General features: G+C 39.1%; 1 protein-coding gene across 2 annotated transcripts in view; it reads left to right on the top strand.

Annotated features, from left to right (window-relative positions):
• The window catches only part of trappc9 (trafficking protein particle complex subunit 9), a 211984-nt gene that overhangs the window by 29128 nt on the left and 157364 nt on the right, over positions 1-25492 (top strand). For both annotated transcript variants that reach the window (XM_053333925.1, XM_053333924.1), the window contains 6 exons: positions 1308-1434; positions 3773-3918; positions 11857-11942; positions 18238-18364; positions 18517-18649; positions 22320-22483. In XM_053333925.1, the coding sequence (XP_053189900.1) occupies positions 1308-1434; positions 3773-3918; positions 11857-11942; positions 18238-18364; positions 18517-18649; positions 22320-22483 (783 nt within the window). The remainder of the gene's footprint in view (positions 1-1307; positions 1435-3772; positions 3919-11856; positions 11943-18237; positions 18365-18516; positions 18650-22319; positions 22484-25492) is intronic.

Raw genomic sequence — 25492 nt, 5'->3', positions numbered from 1 at the left:
TCATCCACACTGTGAAATACTGGTATTTCTAACCCCACCCGAGGCATTTGGCCTCGTTTCCACTCCAGAGAAGTGGTTTAGAAATGGCTACTCATCCTCTGAGACCACAACAAGACAGCCTTGTTTTGACAGTACTTCTTTATTTAGCAAATTCTGTATCTGTGAAGAAGTTGCTTTTCTCTCTCAGGGAACTAAGCTTGACGTATTGATCCTCTGATGGTGTGGTCGCTTTTTTTGTGCAAAGTGCTAAGAGTTCTGGGAACTTCCCCCTTAGAACCCTTTAGTCTAACCATGTTTTGACACTGAGAAAGCGTCTCTTTGCTTAGAATATCAATTTGACTTTTAACACTTTCACTTAGTTCTGATTTGATGTTTCCCACTATCACAGTGCTACTTAGTAAGCAATGATCTGCTGGAAACTTGAGGCACAGCAATATTTATAGCAGGTGAATTACTTGAACGAGCCTCTGATGAGTAGATGAGTGTCATCTGAAGACATGCTTTAATGGAAGGGATACAACTCAAGGAAAAAAGACCTTTTGCACAAACATAAGTTGGTCAAATTTAAGTTAAATTTTATTGGTGACCTAGAAAAAGTGCAGAGTCTTAAATTATTTATCTGTATTACATGTCATTACTTCTTGTGTTTTTAAATGTTTCTGAACCCTCAAACTCTCTGATTATATACCCAGGTTTATGTGAAAATATTAGAGATCTTCAATGTTGTCTGGTACATTTGGACCCCACTCTGTGTGTGTGTGTGTGTGTGTTTGGTTTATTTTTCGTGTACAGAACATTTTGTATTAAATGTGCAGCAAAATGAGAAATACACCAAGTATAAAAAGCTAGCAATTGTAAGACCTCATAAGGCACCCTCCATGAAGGGTTCTATATCTGTCTGAAATCTTTTCAAGCAAAATGTCCCTCTATCCTTGATGGACACTCTCGAAACTTGCAGAGCCAAAGCAAATTCTATGGCTGGGTGAGCAGTAATGTTCTCTCAAATGGTATTGATGGTACAATAAAACTTACAATTTTACTTGAAAGCTGGGGCTGTTACTGCTGAGAGAGAGAGAGAGAGACACCTCACAGGTCATTAATGTCCAGTTAATTTATATCACACAGATGAAACCTCTACCATGGAGATGATGGTCAGATTATCTGAGTGTGGGGAACTTTAAAGGGAGCTGTGTTATGACATAATTGCTGCTCTCTTGTGTTAGGATAATTGTATCTATAGATTTCTTTACGTACTTTAGCCATGTGCTCATTGATTTTCCTGAAATGATATGCTTGTACGTTTATAGAGAAGAAAGAGGTGACCCAGAGTCTTGAAAACTACACCTCTAAGTGTCCGGGTGGAATGGAGATCATCACCCTTCCTGATGGCCTGAAGCTCCCTCCAGTGCCCTTTACAAAGCTCCCTATTGTCCGGTAAGTCTGGACCATGTGTGTTTGTTACTTTTCTCTCCCTTTTTCATGTGGGCTTTTAACTTGGCAAAATACCATTCAAACTAGAAATATGGACTAATTACACTACTGACATATCAAAGTTTGTCAGTAAGTTAGCCATTACTGCTACACGAGTATATAATTGGTGCTTTTGATGTGCTTTGGAATTGGGTTTGCCATTAATCATTTATTCTTTTCCCAAACTGAGTAAATTGGGGTCAGTTCTCTGATAAGGTTGTTGACAACCATGCACTTGTTTAAATTATTTCAAATAGAAAGAAATGTTTATTTGTAATTAAAGCTGCCCTGCTGAGTTTATGACTACTATTAGCACTTGGAAGCAATGTTTTTTGGGAGTAGGTCCTCATTTTTTGTTTGTGTCTTCTGCACACGCACAAGGACGCACGTACACATTCATGCAGGTGATGCAGTACACCATTCTGCTGATGGTCTTATACTTTGACATTGATTGACAATTGGTGATAGTAATGTGCCAAGAAATGTGGCAATGCGGCAACAAAGGAACTGACGAGAGACTGTAAGCTAACAAACATGGATGTACACAATTTAGGTCTCAAATTCTTCCAAAAATCTGCTGTGTAAATTGTAAATGAGAAAAAGAAATACCTTTTTAATGTTTACTGTAGCCCTCAAAGACACTCCCAATGTTAATCTGAGAAACTGTGAATGTAGACATAACTTTGTATAAAAAGAATTTAAAATGAACAGACATGACAATTAGAAATGGCTACTTTTCCTGCGTTGACAAATGACTTACTAATTATTAACTATGGGTATAAAAGCTTTATGTGTAACAAACACTTCTTTCCACCAAAGGGTTTTCAATTGTTTCACCCAAAGTTGTTTGTTTCCCAGAGCTTTACATCCACTTCTAATGGAATGGAATGAAATGTTTAGGGTCATTAACATTACATTAAGATTATGAGCCAGTACTCTGATTGGCTGGTAATAGTGCCTCCCTTGAGAAAAACAATGGCTGCTCAACCAGAGACAAGACGGACTACAATCAGAATTACTAGGAACAACAAACTTAAATAACTCAACAGACAGCTAATTATGCCTCAAGGCAAGAACAATGACGACAGTTTCAGATGTTTTTACATTCATTCACAGGCTTTAGAATTGTTCCACAGGGAAAATCAGTGTAGTAACATTTAGTAATTTCTAAATAAATTTTTTTTGTTTTATTTATCTTGTCCAATTTAAAACTCAGAAGTTTCCAAAGAGCAGTTGGTAAATTGACTTTATTTACCTTTATGTACTCAGGGGAAACCAATTGAGAACTCTTATTTACAATGGTGCTCTGCAAATACACAACTAACAAAGTCATGTAACAAGAAGTTTAAAAAGTGTAGTGGACTGCACTTATATAGAACCTTTCTAGTCTTCCGGTCGCTCAAAGCACGCCAACATTCACCCATTCACACACACATTCATACACTGATGGTAGAACCTGCCATGCAAGCTGCCAACCTGCTCATCAGGATCTAATCTAATGCACATACACACCCACACACTCACACCGCTGGCACAGTCATCGGGAGCAATTTGGGATTCAGTGTCTTGTCGAGGGTCACTTCGACACGCTGACTGGAGCAGCTGGGGATCGAACCGTCGATCTTCCGATCAGTGGACGACCTGCTCTAGCTCCTTAGCCACAGCTGCCCTGTGAAGGTATAGCAAGATTGTTCCACTAGATTAGAGAGAATGTGTGAAGAGCTTTTTCAGTGTGGAAATAATTTGGAAGCACACTGCATTCACTTGGCTTCCAGAAGTGCTGGAGACACACCAAGAGATAAAAGGCAGTGCCGATGAAGTTGTCAAAAAAAGTTCTAGTTTCTCTCAAGTTGTAATTGTGGTTTTGATCGTAGAAATAGTTTGTGCCTAACCATAAAGCCTTTTATTACATATTAATTAATAACAGTAACTTGCAGGTTTTGATGTGCAGGAGTCCTTATCTATTACTGTAGGTTACATGAACAAGGTATCCCTGTATTAATTCATTAACTTCTGGTCCTTCAAAGTGAGGAATACAGACTTTCTTCAAGAGCCTGCACCTATGTTTTTATTGGTTTGCTGACCTCGTAACCTTTAACAAAGGGGAGCATTATGTATCTCTAGCATTTTACTCTTATGGTTATGAATATTCATTAAAAAATGTTTTATATTCTCTTTAGATTTTGTCTCTGGGCTCCCATCCTACAGATTTATTAAACAAATTCACATTCCATCATCAGCTTGTGGAGAATGAGTCTAACTCATATAATTATTGTGTCTTTTTCTGTGATGCCCAAAATAGGTCAGTGAAGCTGCTCAATCTGCCTGTCAGTCTGCGTCCCCACAAAGTGAAAGGCCTGCTGGCACAGAACATGTCCACTGCCAGCCCCTTCATCTACTCGCCAATCATCATACACAACAGAGGAGAGGAACGTTGCAAGAAGATTGGTAAGTCCAAGATTATTTTTAGTGTTTCCAGTGACCGTACAATATTTTTGGTCATCACAAGCTACACATGAACTTTTTCCAGGAGACCCTGAGTCTTTTTATGAAACTGTACTACTCAAAAAAAGGGGGTTTGAATGAATATGCAAAGGTTTTATTTTCCTTGCTTGAGGGATGTTTATTCATGGTTCGAGAGGATTTCCAATGGGGGGTCCACTGCTTCTTGGCTGTAGTCAAGCCTGGAAGCCAGATTTTATGTGTCATTTCTAAAAGGGAACCTTTGAACATTGAACAACTGTAGGGCAGAGTCCATTGGGAAGTGTGTTGTGAGATGATGCTGACCATCTTCATCCAGACTACCCTCTGGGACATTCCCAAACACAATGCAGAAAGAAGCCTAATCTTCCATTGTGGATAGTATAACTTCACTATTGTTTAGTATTGTTTGTATTATTATATTCACATCGTATCTACTATCTACTAAACAGTCTATGCACACACAACTGGACAAGGCTTCAAAGTCAGGAGTTCTTTAAAACAGCTTGAAGAAATCCTAAGCAATCATTGTAGTTCTTGTTTCATTGATCCTGATGACGTCCAATCATGGCATGGCTCTGGCTTTTGATGGAAGCTCCATTGAGAACAGTCTCCTCACATCAGGTTTATATCTATTGCCCTGTCAAACTAGATGAGCGTACCATTAGGTCTACAACTCTGCAGTAATTATAGTCTGATGATATTGTACAGCTGCTGTCATCTCCCTCTAATGGTATTCCTGCAGTCACTGTACATCAACAGTCTGTAAAATCTGAATTTGATTTCATCCCACTCAACCATTCAAATCTACAGGGTTTTGGATAAATTAATTTTCCACTTACAGGCAGAAATGTACCCAGACTTGCATTTACCAGTGAATGGATGTTTGGTGAACTAATTTGTAATATCACTTTAACACCAACGATACTCTAGAATGATTATTTTCTGTCATTTATCCACTGTTTAGTCAATGATACTGTGCTTTACTTTAGATCGTGTCCAAATTGGTTATAAGTCCCTTTCTGTTTCTTCAGTAATTGCCCATGCTATGAGCCCCATTCTTCTATTGTTTGAATGAAAATCCGAGAGAAACTGAGAATATACATCCTATATCTAATTGTATAAAAGAGGCAACAAAAAACCCTAAAATTAGATCAACTCTTTAATTGTGTGCTCCACTCGAGTGTGTTATTCTTCATTGTTTTATTCCATTGTGGCCTCTTGCCTGAATTCCTCTCATGTCCTTGTAAACAAAACCTATTGTTATAACTAGTTCAATTTTGAATTAATGACTTCTGTTCATAAATGCCCTGACTGCGTGAGACACATACAGCATATTCATCATTTGGTATGTACATTGCAGCAACAGGCTCAAAGCTGTACTGGAGTGAATCAATGGTGTCCTGACTGGAAATCTGGTATATGAAGAGTTACAGCTTGTTTGTGTTGTGTCTGCAGTGAAAACATTTCTGTGTTTTTATGTAATTCTAGATGCAGAGTCATCAAACAACGTCAAATTGGGTATTGCGTTAGAGCAGCAGTGAGAGAGAGAGAGGGAGTGTGGCCACTCATCAGCTGGTGTGTTTTAAGATTGCGTGGGTCTCCAGGTTGTAGACATCAACAGTAACATATTGCCAATGCTGAGTCATGCAGGGCCCCCTTCATCTTTCAGCCTTTGAAGCCCTTTGAGACCAAGCTTGGGCGCTTTGAAGCAGAAGTTTACATCCTTTATGTCAGAGTATATTTTTATCTTAGTAGGGAAATCAGTACAATGTCTAACTGAAGTAATAGACAGTTTAAAAGTAATTGACACTGTATGAACTGATTCTTATAGAAGGGTTTGTTTCAGACAAATAATGAAACAATTTGAAAAATTGTTAGTCGGATGTGACACGTAATGAGTCTTTTTCTATGCAGTTATATAAAATGTTGCTTTCTTTTTTGGTAGTCTGCGTCTGACTGATAAGCAAAGCCTTTGAGCAATTAGTGTCTTCTTTGCTCATTTCAGAAAAAGTGCTTTCATATGTTTTTGCTGAAGATGATATCAGAGCCTGTAGCAATTTGAGCAAGTCATTACAAAAGTATCTGCTACTACAAGAAAAACTAAACATATGAATCCCTGACTTTAGCAATGTATCAATTGGAAAATCTTGTTTTATTACAACATTTTGGATGTCTGTCTACATGTAGTTTAACCAACTAATACAGAAACATAGAAATAAATATGCACTGTTTGCAATGCAGGTTGGTTGGTTGGTTTGGTTGTTTTGGATAATAGACAGTGTATAATGTGTGCAAAATAACATTGTATTTGTTCTATTCAGAAAAACAAATTCTAAAATTCACACTTTCTGCCTCAGAGAAAACCAGGCCTGTATTTAGAGCAGACCTTCATGAGACACAGGCTTTGCTTTCTAGTTTCTCTTGTCCCCCAGTTAGTGCAGAACCCAATACTCCTGTCTTTATCTGTTTTCTTGATAAATTTAGATTTATGTAAATGTATGTAATTCAATCAGTATAATATAGTCATTCCTTACTTTTTATTTTTTATTTTTTTTATCAGCAGAGATACTGTGTTCATTCCCTAATCATTCCAACTACTATCAATTGAATTAAATACTTTAATCTGAAAATTCTGAAAGAAGGGTTTGCTGTAGCTTAACATTGATTTTAAAAAGTTAAGCTATTATTTGGGACTTGGACACTATTTGAATACTGTCTCTCCCATTTAGTCAGTCTGAGGCCATAGTATTCACTGTGTTCAGGGTTAGGGTTAACCCTAATACTAACCCTAACCCTGGTTTATTTTGAGATACCATCATCTATACCTTTTCTGTCCAGTGGAAATCTCAGTTGACTCTGTGATCAATACATGCTTCAAAGTTTTGTAAAAATCAGCTTCTTTCTCTGCTCCCAAACGCTGTGGGCGTGCCCGCTGAGTTTGCTGAAACCCCGCCCCCTACCAAGTGTCACCTGTCAAAGTCACCACCTCTACCCGAAACATGGACGCTACAGTTCTTTCTGCCGCTAGCTCACCTGCTAGCTCGGTGGCTAACTTAGCTAACTGGCTAACTGTAGACTGTATTGGTAGTAGTGTTAGGTATAGTAACAATAACTCGCCACTAAGCAGGTTAACCACTGAGGAGAGCGGACTCTCGGTCTTATATAGTAGGGGAGGGACCAAGGGTACGCCACTACGTCACGGGGTAGGCCTTTTTTGCATGCTCAGAAAATCAGGAAAAATTAGCAAGTGAGAAACAGTTTAAGGCTCTATCTCCACAATTCAGTACTGCATAGTTATCAGCTTTTTCACATGTTTTCTGTAACCATTTTCCCACATGTATAATATGTTTAGAAGTAAATCAATGAATTGACTTTACACAGACTTTAAGCATTTCACATTGACAAACTGTTATAAATATTGAATATATATAATCAATAAAATGTAAAAAATATATTTACAGCAGGGGTGGATAGCATTTAGCAGGCCATAACAGCCAATATCAGTCTATTAAGTGTACCATACAGTCCCCTGAGCAGTTCTTTTCTTTGATCGGGATTTAGATGCTGAAAGTCAGATATGCCTCAGGCTCACTGTGGTGTTGTGAGGCTTTGGAGATTAATTCAAACATGCCTTTCCCTCTCAGTCCCTCTACCTCTGGAGAGCTGGAGTAGCTGCCAGCTAATGAAGTTACGATTCTCTCATAACTCCTTCAAGGCATCTCTCAGCACGCAGAGACGGTCTCAATCATGTCATTGGACAATGGGTTAACTGTGAACATGCATTGATCACGCAGTGGCTACATGTGGGCATGTCCACCTCCCATGTAGCACTTAGCTTTTTTGCCAGTTTTAATGTCTTAACAGATAAGCTCCAACATGAAATAGATATTTTTGGACTATACCACGCTATAGACAATCCAACTGTGGTGGACGGTAAGCAAGCGCCATAACTGCTGATGTGTAAATTCTCCTGGGTTGGTGTGTGACTGGGAAAGCTGCCTTTTCACATGTGTGATAAAGAATACATACGACCTAAAGGTGCATCCAGCCTGACTCCATTCATAAATCCAAGGTTTAAGTGGACTCGGCTGTAGGCCAACGTTGGTTCTTGCAGCATGATTTAAAGTCTTCATCAGGTGCTGCTGCTCTAATCTGCCAATACATAATCAGACTAACATAACTTCATTTTCTCAAAAAGCAAAACGAAACAAAAAACGAATACTGCAGAGAACGCAAAGACAGCATACTGTGCTGTTGAGCTACCCTGAATCACCGCAGGGGAAATTCCTTCACCAGAACACCCTACTTGCCTTATGTGTGAAATGTGCTCTGTGGGAATACTCTTGAGAGGTTCATTATGTTCTGATCATCCCACAGCTATTACAAAAACAGCAAATGGGAGCCAAAGTATTCCATGCTAGGTGTGTGGACACTGTGTGCGTGTATTTTCTTCCTCTTTAAGTTGTATGCTATGAATTAGATTGATGTTCAACGATAAAACAAGGGGTCCTCTAATGGGAGATTGTTTTCCCTGTAATTGCTCTGAGACTCTGTTTTAACAACTGGCTACTCTAAGGCTATCCATTCACTGATGTGGGTGATAAGCTATCTATTACAATGGTATACGGCCATACAGGGAGGTGAATTTCTACTTCTAGTTCGTACAGGAGAAACATGGACACGAGTTTGTTTTCACTCTGTACTCCTGCACATTATATCTTAAAAGAAACAATCAGATTAAAGTGCTTCTATCCATAGTAAATAATCAGTGGAGGACTCATTGAGTGTTTTTTTTTAAATCTGCAGCATGGTGATCTTAAAAATACAGAACCAAACAGTTCACTTTAGTCCAAATGAGTTTCAATTGCTGAAAACTAGACTGAAAGTAACATGATTGATCAGTTTCTTCTTCTGGACACCACTCTGGCATCAGTATCTATTTTTCACTCATGATTTGTTCCACATAGTATTTATGCTGACTGGGCCGGTCGTGGAACGTTTCTGTAGGCCAAAATTCCCAATAATACATTTCAGAAACATTATTACAACCAATTGTTACTTGTCATATTTCAAAAATGTGGCATGTTGATTATCAGTCTTTCAGTTTTCTCCCTCAGAAACACCCAGTAAGTCTGCATGAAGGGCTGGGGACAACCAGCTGGCCATTCTAGGATGCTCCCTTGTGGTGGCAAAAACAGTCCCCATCCAAGACCATCACAGAAGAACTACTGTGTTAAAAGATGGCAACCTACTCATTCATTTCAATGTGACAATGGAAAGCTCCAGCTAACATCTGAGAAAACATTGAATCTGACTCAACTTTTGCCACAATGGCGAGGCCCATATTTTGGAAGATGTCTTTGTAATAGATTGTGGCTTTCCAGAGTTAAGTGTAAGATGTAGTGACATCTAGCGGTGAGGTTGTAGAATGCAACCAACTGAATAGCCTTCACCACCTGTACTTCACATGTGTGTCCAGTCCCCATGATTCTAGTTGTCTTCTTCTGCCTCTTGGATGGTTCTTGCCAGGAGAAATCTCTCACTACTTAGACTTGAGTCTTGACTCAAGGTTCACATTGTGGCTTTTTTGTGGCTTTCAGTGGCATCTCACAGTCTCTAGAGATGGAGTTTGCTCAGTTGTAATATTAATGATATCATGACATGATACCATGTAAACTGAGCTTGAATCAAGATGTTATCAAATTGCTATTTCTAAGGTTAAGCATATACTTTCACGTCCAATCTCTCATTACTTTGCTAAATCCTGGAAACCCATGCATCCCTGGTTTTAACCTTATTTAGGTAATACTAACATTTTTTGTATGGGCTATTTTATTGAATTCTTCTTTATACATTACATTACTTCTACATCATTATTAAATATCCTCCATAAATATGTCTCCATCTGAGGCGCTAATGACTCATAATTTCAGGCAGGCTCGGCTTTGGTTATGTTAGAATGCATTCCCTCCTGCTCTGGGGTCGCTTCATTTCACATGCATGGTTTTTTACTCCAATGCCCAGGCAGAGTGTACATGTATTATTCAGTATTAAAGATTAATGTTGCTGATAGTTTTACTATATAATATTTCTCTGTAGGATGCAGTAACATCAGTAAACAGCTTCAGTTATATCTGTGGTCAATAAAAGAGGATTTTCAAAGTGCATGAGAGACAGTTTGACAAAATAATTTGCCCTTTAAGGAACTGAATGCAAACGCAATGTTTAACTAACCATGCAGCCATGCATCATTATTGCTTTTTACAATGAGGTTTGAAAGAGCTGAGGCCTTTGGACATCTGTGCAGAATCCCAATGGCCACTTGAGGAATTAAGACGGAGGCAATACAAATAAGATGGTAGCAATTCACTTTGTTTTCCTGTTTTCTGAGGTGTATTTCACACTTAATTGGCTGGCTATGAGAGCATGCCTGTGAGGCAGACCCGGGGTTGTGTGGGGCTTTCCAGACATTCATATTATAGATATCTTTCTTTTGACTGACTTAATTTCCCAAGGTGCATCGCTGGAGTTTGCCTTCCATAAATCCCTTTTCCTGCCAGGGTCTGAGCTAGGATTTTTACCCCCTCTATTGCAAGACTATTTACAGCAATGGACTCTCCAAAGGACTAGAATGTGTTGAATTTCAAAATGGAGATGGGTATGGTTGGAGTGGGACTCAAGTGTAGCTCTTCAGTCTAATAAACCCTTTCAATATCTCATTCAGGAATGATGGATATCGCAATGCAGAGCTGTAATCTCTTTCTTTAAAAAAAAAATAAAATAAAAAAAATAAAAGACCTGGCAGTTTTCTCTCTCTCAGGTAACCAATGGCTGCAGTTTCCCTCCAAATATTTCCTAAATGTTTGGTCCTAAGAAAATCCACTTGAGTATAGCACTCATAACTACCTTTTGTTTGTGGGTGAACTAACAGTCCGGGCTTACAGTTTGTGGGTTGAGGTCAGGACTCAGTGTGAGCCAGTCAAGTTCTTCCACACCAAACTGGGAAAACCATTTCTTAACCGACTGTTATTTGTGAAATATGAATAAAAAATCTAAGATTTCCTTTAATTTGGACATAACCTAAAACATGAAAAGCAGCACCAGACAGAAAGTATATTGACTCAGGTGTCCAAATAAAAAACTACAAATTATCACAATTTGGGATTTATTTTCACATCTGGGCCTTCGCCTACGATTAGACTGCTCTTACCAAAGTAATTGAGAGATTAAGATTCTCTCTCAGATTAAGATTTGAGAGAGTAATTGAGAGTGAGATCTCTCTCTGGTCTCATCCCCAAAAAAAGCCAACAGGGCAACAAACACATGTTGTGACTGTCAGAAAGCAAACTACCTGCTAGTCAGAATTATTGGGAAGAGAAAACAAAATGCACCCCAAACTGTCAGTTGTAAACATCCAGCACAGTTCAAAGATTCATATCCAGCTTTAGTTTATACCCTCAGATCTCAACTGATCTGTTTTTAATATGACAAATAAGTCTCATAAATTCTCTAAAGTGATGTCATGGTCTGTTGATCCTCAAGACTAAAGTTTGAGAATGTAAAAATGTGTGGCTGTGGAGTTAGAAAGAAGTGAGGTTACCAACAGCTGTAGCACGCTCCTGATTCCTGCTGGAGGCTCCAGGCTACATGAGCCACTACTCGCATATCTCACCTACATCACCTAAATCCGAACAGTTGATTGAATTGAATCAAATTGCATTGCAGGGAATGTAGACACCCCATTTTGACAAAGATGACGCTCCAAACTAAAAAGTCATCAAAAGCATGTGTCCACATACATGATCGTTAATAGCAGTGTATCCTAAAGATGTATTTCCTCTTAGGTAATTAATAACAAATGTAATTTCATACCTATAACATCTTATTCTCATGTTTTTCTAGACTTCCAATGGGTTCAAGGAGATGTCTGTGAGGTGCAGCTCATGGTCTACAACCCCATGCCTTACGAACTTCGAGTGGAGAACATGGTTAGTGAAATTTATGACACCTAAACTTTTCATGCTCTGTAATACATGTGTAATAGAAGAGAATCAAAATGTTTGAATATGTGTCCACTGCTTTGTGAGAACAGGAGGTTCCTCACATGGTCTCTGCAATTGTAATACAAACAGTCCCTCAGCACCCACATACCAAGTGCAACAGGGCAAGTGATAATGCTTTGTGGTTATCCTTGATAGCCCAATTAAGGTCCCTTAAAAGCTTTTTTGACAGTTTAATACCGTAATGATTGTTTGGGATGGTGAGAACAAACTCTTCTCACTCCTGACAATAAGAAAACATCAGTAGGGGCAGGCACACAACCCCCCCGTTGGTGCTATTACTTTTATGGTTTCACACACCCTCTTGTCAGTCCAGATAGCTTCCATATTGAGGTGAGCACAAGACCATTCACTCTACTTCCCTGTGGAGAATAAAGTTTGAAAAGAGCCACCTGACATCATGGAGTATTTTAATTGTATTGTTTAATAGCCGCTCGGTGATGGCAGCTTTGTAAGTTCAGAACGTTTCCTCATTAAAGGACATCCAACTGTAGCACAGACCCGCACTTCTGCAACATCCATCTCTAATTTATGTCGTTTGTCACTCCCTTCCCTCTCCTTTTCAAATGTACACACACTCACATGCAGACTAGTTGAGCCACTTTATCAGGTTCAAGGGTGCAAAAGATTACCAAATAAATTGCTTTTCTTTCTGCTCACTGCTGTGTATGTTTATGAACGCAGTGATGTGGGACAACCTTGAAATGCAAATCAATCAACAGGCTCAATGAAAAGCCAGCAGGGAGAGGCCTACTCTCAGCTGCTAGATATCAGCAGCACACACAGCATCTCACGCAATGTACTACCTGTCAAAAGTGATGCTGCCTGCAATTATTGAGAAAGTCGAGAACAAATTGCCGTGAAAGTTTCGTGGCAGAGTGTGAACGGAGACAGTGGCCTCTTAATTGTAGCGGAGAGGATGCCAAATGGACTTGGACAGGTCTTGCTGGTTGATTTAGCCGCCCTGCATCGTCTGATAACGGCTCACGCTGTGATAGATGCAGGAAATGCGGATGAGCTCCAGTTAGGAACATCTGGCAAGTGTTTAAACTGGAGGAGTAATCACCGGCTGGTTGTCTCCGTGTGTGCGTTTGTTTGTGTGTGTGTGTGTGTTAAAGCTAAAGTGATATTGTGTCTGATAAATGTCATCTTCCCAAATTACAAACTGTGACTGCAACTGAGAACAATTCAAGCCTACAAATATACTTTAGATCACCTTGAATATTGAGCTGAAATTCTTATTCAGTTAGAAGGAATGATTAAGAACTTAAAAGCAAATTACAAAGTGTCTTCAAAATAAAGGTACGTTTTTTTATTAAGTGGAAGCTGGACTGACTAACAGTAGATATTTTGGACATTTGTAAAGTCTTTGGTTGTAAACCTGCTTGCTGTGGGGAGCTGAAGGAAATGCTCAAATGACTTACTGATGTGTTAGTCAACAGAAAAGTCTTTCTAATGATCAATTCATTATTTAAGTAATTTATGAAGCAAATTTAGAGGCATTTGTTTGTTCTAGTTTATCAAATGTGATTATTTGTGAAAAAATATGGTTTTAAATTAAATATATTTGGATTTTGGACAAGACATTTTAACATGTCAGCTCTTGCTTTAGAAACTTTCAGTAGTTTTTTTTCCTTTTTACTAATTTATGACCCTTATCTAGTGAAAGTGATCAACAGATTAATTAATCATGAAAAAATGTAGTATAATGATCACAAGGCCTTTTCTTCACAAAAACATTATTTAAAAAAACAGCTGAAGAACTGTTTTTGAGTGTCTCTAACACACAATTTGAGCCAGTCGTTTCCAAAAGAAACCAAAAAACGAGCCAAAACAATTTCAAGAAAAAGGCAGCACTCCAGTGATTTAAAAAAAGCCAAAGAAACACGTCATGTTTTGATCACCTTTTGTCTATAAATAATGGACTACTAACACGTCTTTATGTGAAGTCTTTGTTCGGTGTGTCTGCAGCTTTGTCAGTACACTAATTTAAAAAAAACAAGAAGCAAAATGATAAAGACATAATGTGATTTTTTTTCTTCTTGTTACCACTTGAGTGCCTCCTTTTCCTTTTCCAATTTGTTTAGGAGAAATAAACACACCACTGTACTTTTAATTTATATGAAGTCATGAAGAGTCATATCAGTATATTATGTTTTGGGGGCGTGTTCCATGGGCCCAAGAGCACAGAAGCCTGACAAACTATTGTTGATGTATGTGCTCTCAGGGCAATTTTCATTACAATAATGGGTGGAGCGTCTCGAAACGAGGTATTCAGGTCTCTTATCTCATTCATGGGTACAGCCCAAATGACTGTTTAAGTTCAAAGAGTTTCTTCTTGCTATATAAACAGCTGCCAGTTTGCAAAGTTGCCGTGAAGCGAAACAATCAAACAGACAGGGGTCAAATAGTGACGAGGATGCCATTAACTCCTCCCACCTACAGCTGAATTGATCAGGTCACAGATGGAGACTGAAGGCCTTAACAGCTCCACGGCAGCTGGGAGCTTCAGGTGGTGTAGTAGAGTCACGCAGGTAAAGACAGACAGGGTGACGCAAGCTGCCAAGAGCTCCTCTGTAACCCAGACAAAGTGACTGCTGTTAGACCCAAGCAACCATCTATCCACCGAACATAAACCAGCCAACAGAAACACACTGCGAAAACAAACAAACGCACTAGGTCACTTTTCCATCTTCCGTTACCAAGGTGACCTCGTAGTTTGGCAAGACAAGCCCTCTTTCTCAGTCACCACACGACTTCAGCACTAATACCCAGCTTTGCTTTGTGCTTTATTGATTTTCTATTAAAGTAGCACTTTTTACCCACAACCCTTTTCATTTTCAAAGGGGTCACTGCCAGATGCTTCTGTCATTCTAGCCACAAAAAAAAAAAAGAAAATGGATATTTATTTGCTTTTTCTAAAATCAGAAACTACTTAAAACTGTGCCTTTATTTTCATATTCCAGGAGTAGCATTGAAATTTTTAAAGCAGACTAAATAAAAAATGAATAAGTGAAAGTATTATCTTGGGAACCTATGTTGTTTCTGCATGACTTGTTTTCAGATGTGCAGTTCCAGTTCGTTCCAGTGCAAACACAGAAATAATAATAGTACCATTATCATTTCATACAATTACTCAAAGCAAAACAAAAGGTTAACTGCACATGGTCATTGTTGCAGAATGAAGTCAATGCACACCAGCTCAAACGATACAATTCACTTTGCACATGCTCTAATCGTTATTGTTAGTGAAACAGGCTAATTAACCTTTTCAAGTCTAAATGCAAATGAACTATTTCCAATAGGTTAACAGTGATATTTCTGCTATCCAATAACGTGTGTATAATCTCCCGAAGTGAAAGCCAGTAGAGTTTAAATCACAGCCATGGCACCTCAGAGGCTCAAGCTCTTCAGCAGCCTTCCCTCTAGTGAGGTAGTGTCTGCTGTTAGGGATTGATGCAGTCATTACGTCACCTCAGTCTGCCTCATGCAAGCAAGCAGTGTGTACTGGGAATGTAAATACAGTCAGTCAGATGGGGCATGGCTATGCATTCAAAGGAAACTTGAAAGCTGCTTTAGTGTCTGGTAAGAAAAGGCTTCTTCTTTTCAAAGGATCGCATTGTTTTTCATCATAAAATACTGAGGACCTGCAGTTGATGTTACAGGCTGTAACAGCCGGCAAACATGCTATTCTCGGTCTTGCTGACATGTAGTACACAAGTAGTGGCTGTTGAGTCAGCTAGATTTATATGAGATAGTCTTGCCAAGGTAAATTTCCACTGTGCCATGCACACATGAACAAGAAAACAAAAACTGCTGAAATAGATGTACTAAATCCAGAGTTAAAGTTCATCATTCCACTCAGTAAACATCTCATAAATGTATGGATGTCAGCAATTTAGATACTTAAATGTCATTGTATGCATGCAAGACAAAATCTTGTTCCGCCCACCATTAATAGACAATGTGAAACAGCAAAAAACAAGATAAAAACAACACACAACATTTAGTACAGATAAAAGGGGTATTGAATAAGGGGGGTAGCCAAAATGTTGACCATAATGAGACCATAAAAGATAGCAGCAGCTTCTAAAAGTTCAAAATAGTGATACAATAGAATAGTTCATGGGAGACATGTAGATAATGTATATATCACTTTCCATATTGCACCAGTTAGTCCTCAGCAGTTATTGGCAAGTGTTTGTGTGTGGTGGTGGTGGTGGTGGTGGTGGTGGGGGCTGATGGAGGCTACAGCTCTAGGGAAGAAGCTGTTTCTCAGCCTGCTAGTCCGGGTTTTGATAGCGTGGTATCTTCCACCCGATGGCAAGGGAACAAACAGACAGTGTCCTGGGTGTGTTGTGTCCTTGCTGATGTTGCTGGCTTTCCTCTGTAGGCAGCCGGCATACACAGCATCCAGGTCCGGGAGCACAGCTCCCACAATCCTCTGTGCTGTCTTTATCACCCGGGCCAAGTTGTTCCTAGTCTCTGCTGTGCAGCTGGCATACTGCACTGTGACACATTGACAGAAGATGCTTTCTCTGGTGTTTTTTTGTAAAAGTTGACCAGCAGCTTAGAGTAGAGATCAGCTTGTTTAAGTTTCTTATGGAAGAAAAGCCTCTTGTGCTTTCTTTACCAGTTGGGGGGTGTTAAGGGGACCATCTGAGTTGTGTGGATTGCCAGGAATGTGATGTTATCCACTATATCCATCTCTTGACAGTTTATGTGCAGTGGTGGGTTAATCTTCCTGGGTCCCCTAAAGTCACTGATCTCCTTTGTTTTACTGGTGTTCTGGACCAGGTTATTGTCTGAACACCACCCAGCCAGATGTTGGATCTCCTGTCTGTAGTGAGTATCGTCTATGTTGGTTATGAGTCTCAGTGATGTCATCAGTAAACGTCACTATAGTGCTGGAGTCGGGGGTGAAATCGTAGGTAAAAAGAGTGAAAAGGGCTGGACTGTGAAACAACTGTGTTCAGGATGAGGGATGCAGATGAGTGGTTACCTATTCTGACATTTAGTGGTCTGTGAGTGCCATGGTGGAGAAGAAAACTGAAGAAGAGGAAGAGACCAGTGTTTTGGTTGAACTTTGTCGCTTCATCGTTTTATAAATAATGACCTTTATAGCACCACTTTGGTCTGGATTGAAACTGAAATGGTCTCAATTTGTACACACGGTCATGGTCACCAGATGATGAACTCATAGAATTAGTGATCCACTGACTTTTCCACTAAAAACTTGGACCAGCATGTCAAGTTTTCTGTAATCCAGTGAAATACATCTATCAACAGCTACTGGATGGATTCATGGTTACAAGATGATATATTCCACTGATTTTCGTGATCATTTGACTTTTTCACTTGTTTATACTCATTTATATTCCCCTCAGGATGAATTGTGAAATCTTTGGTCATCTTCTCCCTTTTCATCTAGTGCCAACCGTAGGTCAAAATTGGTCCAGTAATTTGGTTTATGGCCAAATCTCTGCAAAACTAATGACATTGTCATCAGCCTCGGCTCTAGTTTCTCTTCAGTATAATAAGCAAAAAAGTTTACTTTTATGTAAACAGTGTCATAGCTCTTGTCAATACCATTTAGCTTTTGCTGTCCTTGGTGATGATAATAATAACACTGTACTAATTAATTGCTATGATGTCACAGTGTTGTGTCTTCTTATGAAATACAAACCTGTCTCATTGTCTGGCTGTGTTCCCAGATATTAGCAATTACTTTGGTGTGTACAATGTAATCAATAGCTGATCAAAAGGATGCTAAAAATTGTAAAAAATAAGGCTCAAGTTAGTGGAATAATTATTATCCTTCAAGCTTTATTTCATATAAATGGTATTTCTTAATTTTTAGTCCCATCAAAGGCTTTAATTAGAGTGCTCAAAATGACACTTTGGATGGCCAGACTTTATTTTCACTTCTCAGGTATGTGTAGTTCAAGTGGCTATTAAATGGAGAACAATTGTCTCCTATTGAAATGGCGATCTAATGCTGATTACATTATAATCTTCAGGTCATCACGGGTGGATTAAGATGATGGATCATATGAAACAGTTATTAACTCTGATCCTTCACTGGAGAATCATACAACTATGCATCATCTTTTTTTTTGTATTCCTTAACTTTCCTCTGCATGTCCTTTATGTGTGCACTTTGAAAGTTTATCTTTTTGCTTCTATGTTGATCACCGTCCATCCTATTTTACCTTGTGTTCAGGGTTTGCTGACCTCTGGAGTTGAGTTTGAATCCCTGCCTGCTGCACTGTCCCTGCCTGCAGAGTCTGGGCTCTACCCCGTCACCCTGGTTGGCGTCCCACGAACAGCTGGCAACATCACTGTCAATGGTGAGTCAAAAAAACATTCCAGCACTCTGATATTGCACATCATAATGAGCTGGTTAAATTTGATACGACCTCTTCTATCACATAAAAACAAACTGTTTTTAGCTTAGATCTTGACTCTAACACATCCTTCTCTGTTCTGCATTTGAACTCAGGTTACCAAACGTCGGTGTTTGGTGTGACCAGTGATTGCCTGTTAGAGGGCCTGCCTAGTGTGAAGACGAGTGGCTGTTTGGTGGAGGTCATTCCTGCGCTGCCTCGTCTCCAGCTCAGCACGTCTTTACCACGGTCAGAAACTCTGCACCCCTACAATCATAACCTCATCCTCATTATACTAAGCAAAGATGTCATACTCATGGTGGTGATTATTCAGTTTTGAGAATGCCTACATTGTGATTTGGTGAGCTAGTTGCTGGAATAGTAAGTTTACTGTGCAATCCATAAACTGTGATGTTGGATATAAAGTCAGGCAGTGACTGTAACATTCGAGAGTTGACCTTCAGCTTAAATTTGAGAGTTTAGTTTAGTTTAGTTTAGTTTACTTTATTAGGAACCCTAACACATTAGCCATTGAGCTGGACAACAGCTACTTTTCCTGGAGTCCACAATTAACACAGTAAAATCCCCCAATATAGTTATATAAACCCATGATATTATACAAAAATATATAAAACAAAAAAAAGACAGCATGCTAGAGAGTAGCAATATATGTTTATATCCACATCCAATGAAAAGTGCAGGAATGAATACCCTAACAAATGAATATAAACTTATTATAATGATTCACTTTTGGTTGCAAACTCTTTGTCATCACTTGTGTTTGTTCCCTTTGGCTTAACTTGGGCCTTTTAGTTATTGAAACACATGCTGAGTTGAAGTGAGGTCAGACGTCAAGAACATTCCATAGTTTGGCCATAAAGATAATTTAAAAAAACTGTCCAGTGCGTCCTACACTGTTCCCCCACTATTTATGTGAACATCCTCAAACACCATTAAAACTGAAAGTCAGCACTTTAACTTCACAGTCATTGTTTCATTTCAAATCCATTGTGCTGGAGAACAGAGCCAACACAATGAAAGATGTGTCACTATCCCACTGCTCGCTGACTGCACCGCACTTGGATAGTGTTCATAGTCAATTTCCTGACTGGTAGCAAAAGGTAAATGTGCAACAGAGTCTATTGTGTATGATGCAGTATAAAGAACACAAGTTAAACCTGTGCAGTTAGAGACACAGTTATCAAGATTCAATCTCAATGTGTTTACTGCAAAATGGTTTAAATGGAATAGAATGCCTTTACTTTCATTGAATGGCAATACAAGGCTAGAGGTACAGCTTCCTGAAAGGTGCTAGATGAAAACAGGTTATAAATAGAACTACAGGAATAAATGAGTAAAATAAAAATAAAAAACACTCTTGAATATACATAATTCATATATACACCTTAGATATATGCACAGACTCACTCAGAAATCCTATTTAATTGTCTTTGAGTTGGGCCAAATGGACCCGAAGTCACAGTCAGTATTTACTACAGTTTGATAGCAATCATATATTCATTTTATTGTGACCCTGACTATATAGTCTTCTATTGAGTATTAAATCTCTTGTTCATCCTGTCATACAAACTCGCCGAGTCACACCTACATAAAAACTTAGGTCAGGCCCAGGCCTGTGGACCCAACCTTTCAATTCATTAAACAGATTTTAACTCGACTGCCTTTCTATAGATTATAGGCACCATTAGAAGCATAGTAGGGTGTTGAGGAGATAGAAAGCGGATATTCAATAAAGCACATCTAAAATAAAGTAAATTAAAACTGTAGGCATTTTGTGAATCAATGATTTCCCTTGGGACAATTTCACGATGAATACGATTAACTGTCTTTGTAACTGTAATTATTGTATCACTGTTACTATTCTGAATGCTGCACAGGCTCTGTCACAGTACCTCAAACAACTTCTAACACACATCAAACCAAACACAAACAGTTGACTGTGTAACTTTTTATTCTAACACACCAGACGGAGGGAAACTTTGACCTGTACTTCACAAAACTGATGATATTCATGACAGGGCAGTTTTTCTCTTGACAGTAATAGCTGCACTTTTGGAAACTCAATCATCAGTGTCGCGGATGAATTTGTTTACATGTACATCCTATAAGGTGACGTACATTTTTCAACTCGCCACAGGTACTGTAGCAAGCACAAGAGGAGAAATGATGGGTTAAATTACTACTAGAAAATAAGAGGTAACGCACGATGTTGAAGTGTTGTAAATCATCCTGACAGCAGAGCTGCTGCAAAAATCTGCTATTTAGGTCATGCCTGTAAGTACAGCACTTCAGAAGCTTTTGATGTGGAAAATCTTTTTATTCTCTAGTGTTGGGAGAGTAGTGGAGCATACACATGAGGCAAAAGAGAATAAAACTATAATATGTGGTCTGTTGAGTCCTCTCACTGGGTCCACAGGTAGACCTTCAGCTCTGACGTAAGTCGAAGAAGTGCCTCATCGACTTTCTCCAAGCTCTCATATCTTCTCGCCTCCAGCAGGAAACCGCAGCACTTCCAGCATATCATTCTCACATAACTAACAGCAGTGTTAAAGCATTAGTTTTAATTATTCATTACATTTTTAAAAGCTCAGAAGATAGATCTACGCCTTCACCTACTTTTCTGTTTTATTGTCAGAGCTAACATGATAGAAATATCTGCTTATATTGCAAGCAATGTTTGATGGTTTGATTTTTTAAAAAGTTTTCCGTAATTTTTCTATGATATCTTCTCAGCATGTTAATGACATTTTGAAGGGTTATTTCTGTGTTGACCTGCTGTCAGGCTCAAGAAAAAAAAGTTTCAGCATTATAATTCTAGCCTGCATGCAGTAGTTTGTTGCCTTATTAAAGTTACAATACTGAGCGTGCATGCATAATGAGGTATGATGAAGTTGTAGAGAACATCCACATATATCTTTCATAATCTCACCTATTCCCTTTTGCTGCATGACTTCACAAAAACACTTTTCATAACTCTAAACCTGCAGCTGTTTCTCATTTTGACAGCTAATGGAAACACTTTCTTGTGATATGACTGATTGATATGTGGCCAGAAATGCAACAGGACACAACAAAGAGCTGAGCAGCAGTTTAGTTTTGATACAGTGTGGATGTACTCTCTAAAAGACCATTATGTTTGCTGTTTATGTTTGCTGTTTTAGAGTCTAGTGTGCATTTTTTACTGTTTACTGGAGAACTTATCTAAATCTAATGTGAAGTACCAGTCAGAAGATTGGATAAACCTTTCCATTCACTTGAATGAAAAAGTGTTTGTATACAGAGTCCTTTAACAATACTGTGAACAATCCATCTGACTATTCTTAACATATAAATGTAGCCAGTGTAGATCAAACTTTTCTCATTTATCCCAGGTCAGATGTAGCACCTAAACTTGTATTAACAGTCTAAAGCAGCCATAGTTAGTTTGCCAGTGTTAAACACTTAAACTACAATTCTAACAAACTTTGATGGCAAACCCCACTAATCATTGAAAGCAGGACTCCCTGCTGTGGGTAGCAGTGCTCTCAGCAGGACTCCCCACTGTGGAGAAAAAGCCATCAACAAAATCCAATTCAAGTTCCAGCAAATGAGATTGTAAAAAGCATTGATCACCTTCATCAAAACATGACAGCACTGTGTTTTAAACACTGCTTTCACACTTCAGAGGTTGATTAATGCCTGAAGGTCTGTTCGTCAAAGCAACCGCATTATAATAGAAGTACGATTCAACTGTGTGTGCAAACCACATCATGTTCTATAGTGCATCGAATACTTTCATTCTTTGGCAAATAATGTCAAATTAGTCCAAGAAGGAGCAATAAAAAAAGACCTCCAAAGAATGTTAAAGAAGTCTACATCTTCAAGCTAATAGTCATTCGTCTTCTTCACACCCACACAGGTCAGCTCACACAACTCAGCCCATGTCCAAAGAGGAACTGTCCAGCAGCGTGTCCGTCCAGCTTTTCAATGGAGAGACCCAGCAGCTGACCATCACCTTAGACAACATCGGATCCGAGGACATCGAGAGTCTGGAGCTCACTTCCAAGACTGTCACCACCAAAGGTTAGTTCCTTTAGAATAGGCATATCCAGGTGCAGGTGTTTGCTCCAATCAATCAAAAACACAATGATTCAACCAAGACTGAGATCAGTTGATGAAATGAGTCAAGCCGATAGAAGATAGTTTGGAGACCCCTGCTCTAGAACTATGACTCTAGTTCTGTCACTTCTACTTTTTTATACTTTTGAATATCTCAGATGTTGATGACTAAAGTAACAGGAAGTTGTGTTAGTACAGTACTGCAAAGAAGGAAGGACCATTTGTGTATTACTGTAGCATGAACAGAAGGTGTGAAAACCTGCAGAAGTGAAACATTATCAAATAGACAATGATGTACTGATAATACTGCTGTGCATGGTATTTTACTTGGGGCAGCTTTGTGTACTTCATCACCCACTGACTTTGTGCTACAGCCTCTTGCTCTCCATGTGTCTGCGGTGGCACACAGGTCACTCCCCGTTGTCTTTGGTTCTGTCTCTGTCGTGCCCCCGCGGCTTTCCAACTCTGTGTTCCATCTCTTTGTTCAACACCTGCTCAGGTCCTCAGATCTCTGCAGTCTCTCTCATTACGTCTCGCCTCTTTGTCTTCGTCTCACCCTGTGTGGGGAGAAAAAAAAAAGAAAAAGAATATCAGCTCCATTTTTAGAAAACAGTCTACACACAAAGTTATGACGGTCTTCCCTGCAGGTGGCAAGTATCAGAAAGGTAGCAGCTGTTCCTGTCTTCGCCTGTAGGTGTCACACATTAGCATGCCTGTGTGTACACATAGAAACTGATACCGCTGCTGCTTTTTTTTTTTGTGGCCCGAGTTCAGAGTGGAACTGGAGGTCAGCTGCAGCCCCGCGCGGAGAGCTGAATGATATTAGATTGGCGCCGTGTCAGCTGCTTTACATTTTGAATAGTTAAATAGTGGGTTTGGCACTGTTGAGATAAAATAGGAGGCAAAAGTCCCTCACATCGCACTCTGTTATTATACTCTATTATTGATGATGGGATAAATGGGACATCAGTGGGGGTTTTTATGGAGCGCTTTGACAACTCGTGGTGTGCCTCCACCACGCTGCGTGCAGACAGCAATCCAACTGAGAGATTAGCAGTCAGTCATTCAGTCACAAAATAAAATGATTCTAACAGTTTGGTCCTTTTATAGAATTCTATACAGATAGGTGATTATATTCATACTGTATATTTACATTTTTGTTCATTTAAACAGTAAGCTAAGCCCAACCTCAAATATATGCCTACTATCTCCATTTGGTTGATTGATGTCAGTCTGAGTCTGACAAGGCTGATTTAATATTAATATCTATGTTAGTTTAAAAAAAAAATTGAAAACTAAATATTGGCTGATGTATCTATTTTTAATATAAACACACACACCATATAAAAACCTTTTTTAATAAAAATCACTTTTAATTAAGTTATTGAAGAATTGACCAAGATATACAATAAGTGAGACATGTTTCAGTAGAGAACAAATGTGTTGTTGCTCTCTGGTGGATAAACTGTGTAATAGTGACTCTGTTTCTAAATAACCTGAATGTATCTTTGCTATTTTTGCACTTCATGTCCATATTACTCATTGTAGTAATTGATTGATTGATGCAGTACATGGAAAGATTGTAGAAATCTAAACTATTTTATATAACTTCTAAATATAACTAAAGCTGTTAAATAGCACTTTTGATGTGACATGAAAACCAATTGGAGACCTTGGCCTTATCGGATGATGCCTACACAGATATATACACCCGTGATTACATCTGAGTCATCATTTTGGAGTTTCCACTCAAATTGGCCACTTTTGTAAAAATCCAGTGTTTCTAATTGCATGTTACTTTATATTCAACAGCACCATGGTGGATGTTTGGCTGTACAATTACACCTTTGTGTTGGACGATGATATCCTTGCAACCATACAGTAACACATTGATTTGAGTTCTTTCTTTTAGTTCTAGTTCTTCTGCTTCATCCTTTATTCTCCCCATCTTTGTGTAGGAGAATCATGCAGATTTGGAAGCAGTTCTTTTTTTATTTCTTTTGCGTCACTACATTCCCACTCTTTCATCTTTCATCTGAAGCCCTTTTTTTTTAACTAATGCTGTTGACCTACAATTTTCAAACCAAACCTCGACGGACCACGCTGAGAAAATGGCACTGTACATCCTCTCACTCGACCTTGGTAACACAGTAGATTCAGGATAAACCCTAGGAAAAAAAAAAAATCCACCACTTCTACCGCTGCTCTCAACAGGAGTTCGATCACACAGGGATGAGCGAAGAGGAGGAGGAGCTGGCAGCCGGTATATATAGAATTGATCTGACATTTCCAAACCGGCCCCTGGGTCCCTGTGTTTCATTGAAGACAGACCACAGTAACATATCCTCTGTTCAACTGTTAACACTCATAGATCTGGTCTTAAAAAGGCAGCTCATGCCCGTGTTATATCGCTAAGTTGTATACTCTTCTCAGTTGTCGTGTATTTCTTTTATATAACCACAAACAAGCCTAGGTTGGGTGAACAACCCCTGATGTAGATTTAACAGCTCAATGACTTTGTGTTCAGAGTATTATTGTGTACGTCTCCTCCACACAGGAGCCCAGTCCAGCCCTGGCTGTAAGGTGGATAAGAATTATCCTGTCAGCAGTAAACGGTACAGGACTCTAATTAAAACAGTCTGGGATTATAAGACATTCGTACTCACCGCTTTACCGTCTACCTCTCCGAGTCTCTCTCTCTTTCTCTGTCTCTCTCTCTCTCTTTGCTTCCCCGCATATCCTGCTCCCTGCTGGCCAGACTCCAAGCTACTATGTTGTCTCTCTAGTTAACAAGAGCTCTCTTTGAAATGGAACTGCTGTTGTGGTTGTTGGGAGTGATTTAGGCTGCAAATATAGTTTAGCCTTCCAGGGAATGTTATATTCTGAGTTGTGTGAACAACAGAAATAATTTGACTTCTCAGTGCCTGAATTAGACACACAGCATCTGTAGTTTGACGTCATTCAAAGACGTAA

The sequence above is a fragment of the Scomber japonicus genome, chromosome 15 (assembly GCF_027409825.1).
Source record: "Scomber japonicus isolate fScoJap1 chromosome 15, fScoJap1.pri, whole genome shotgun sequence".
NCBI lineage: Eukaryota > Metazoa > Chordata > Actinopteri > Scombriformes > Scombridae > Scomber > Scomber japonicus.
The sequence above is the reverse complement of the archived record's forward strand: the minus strand, read 5'-3'. Positions and strand labels throughout refer to the sequence as shown.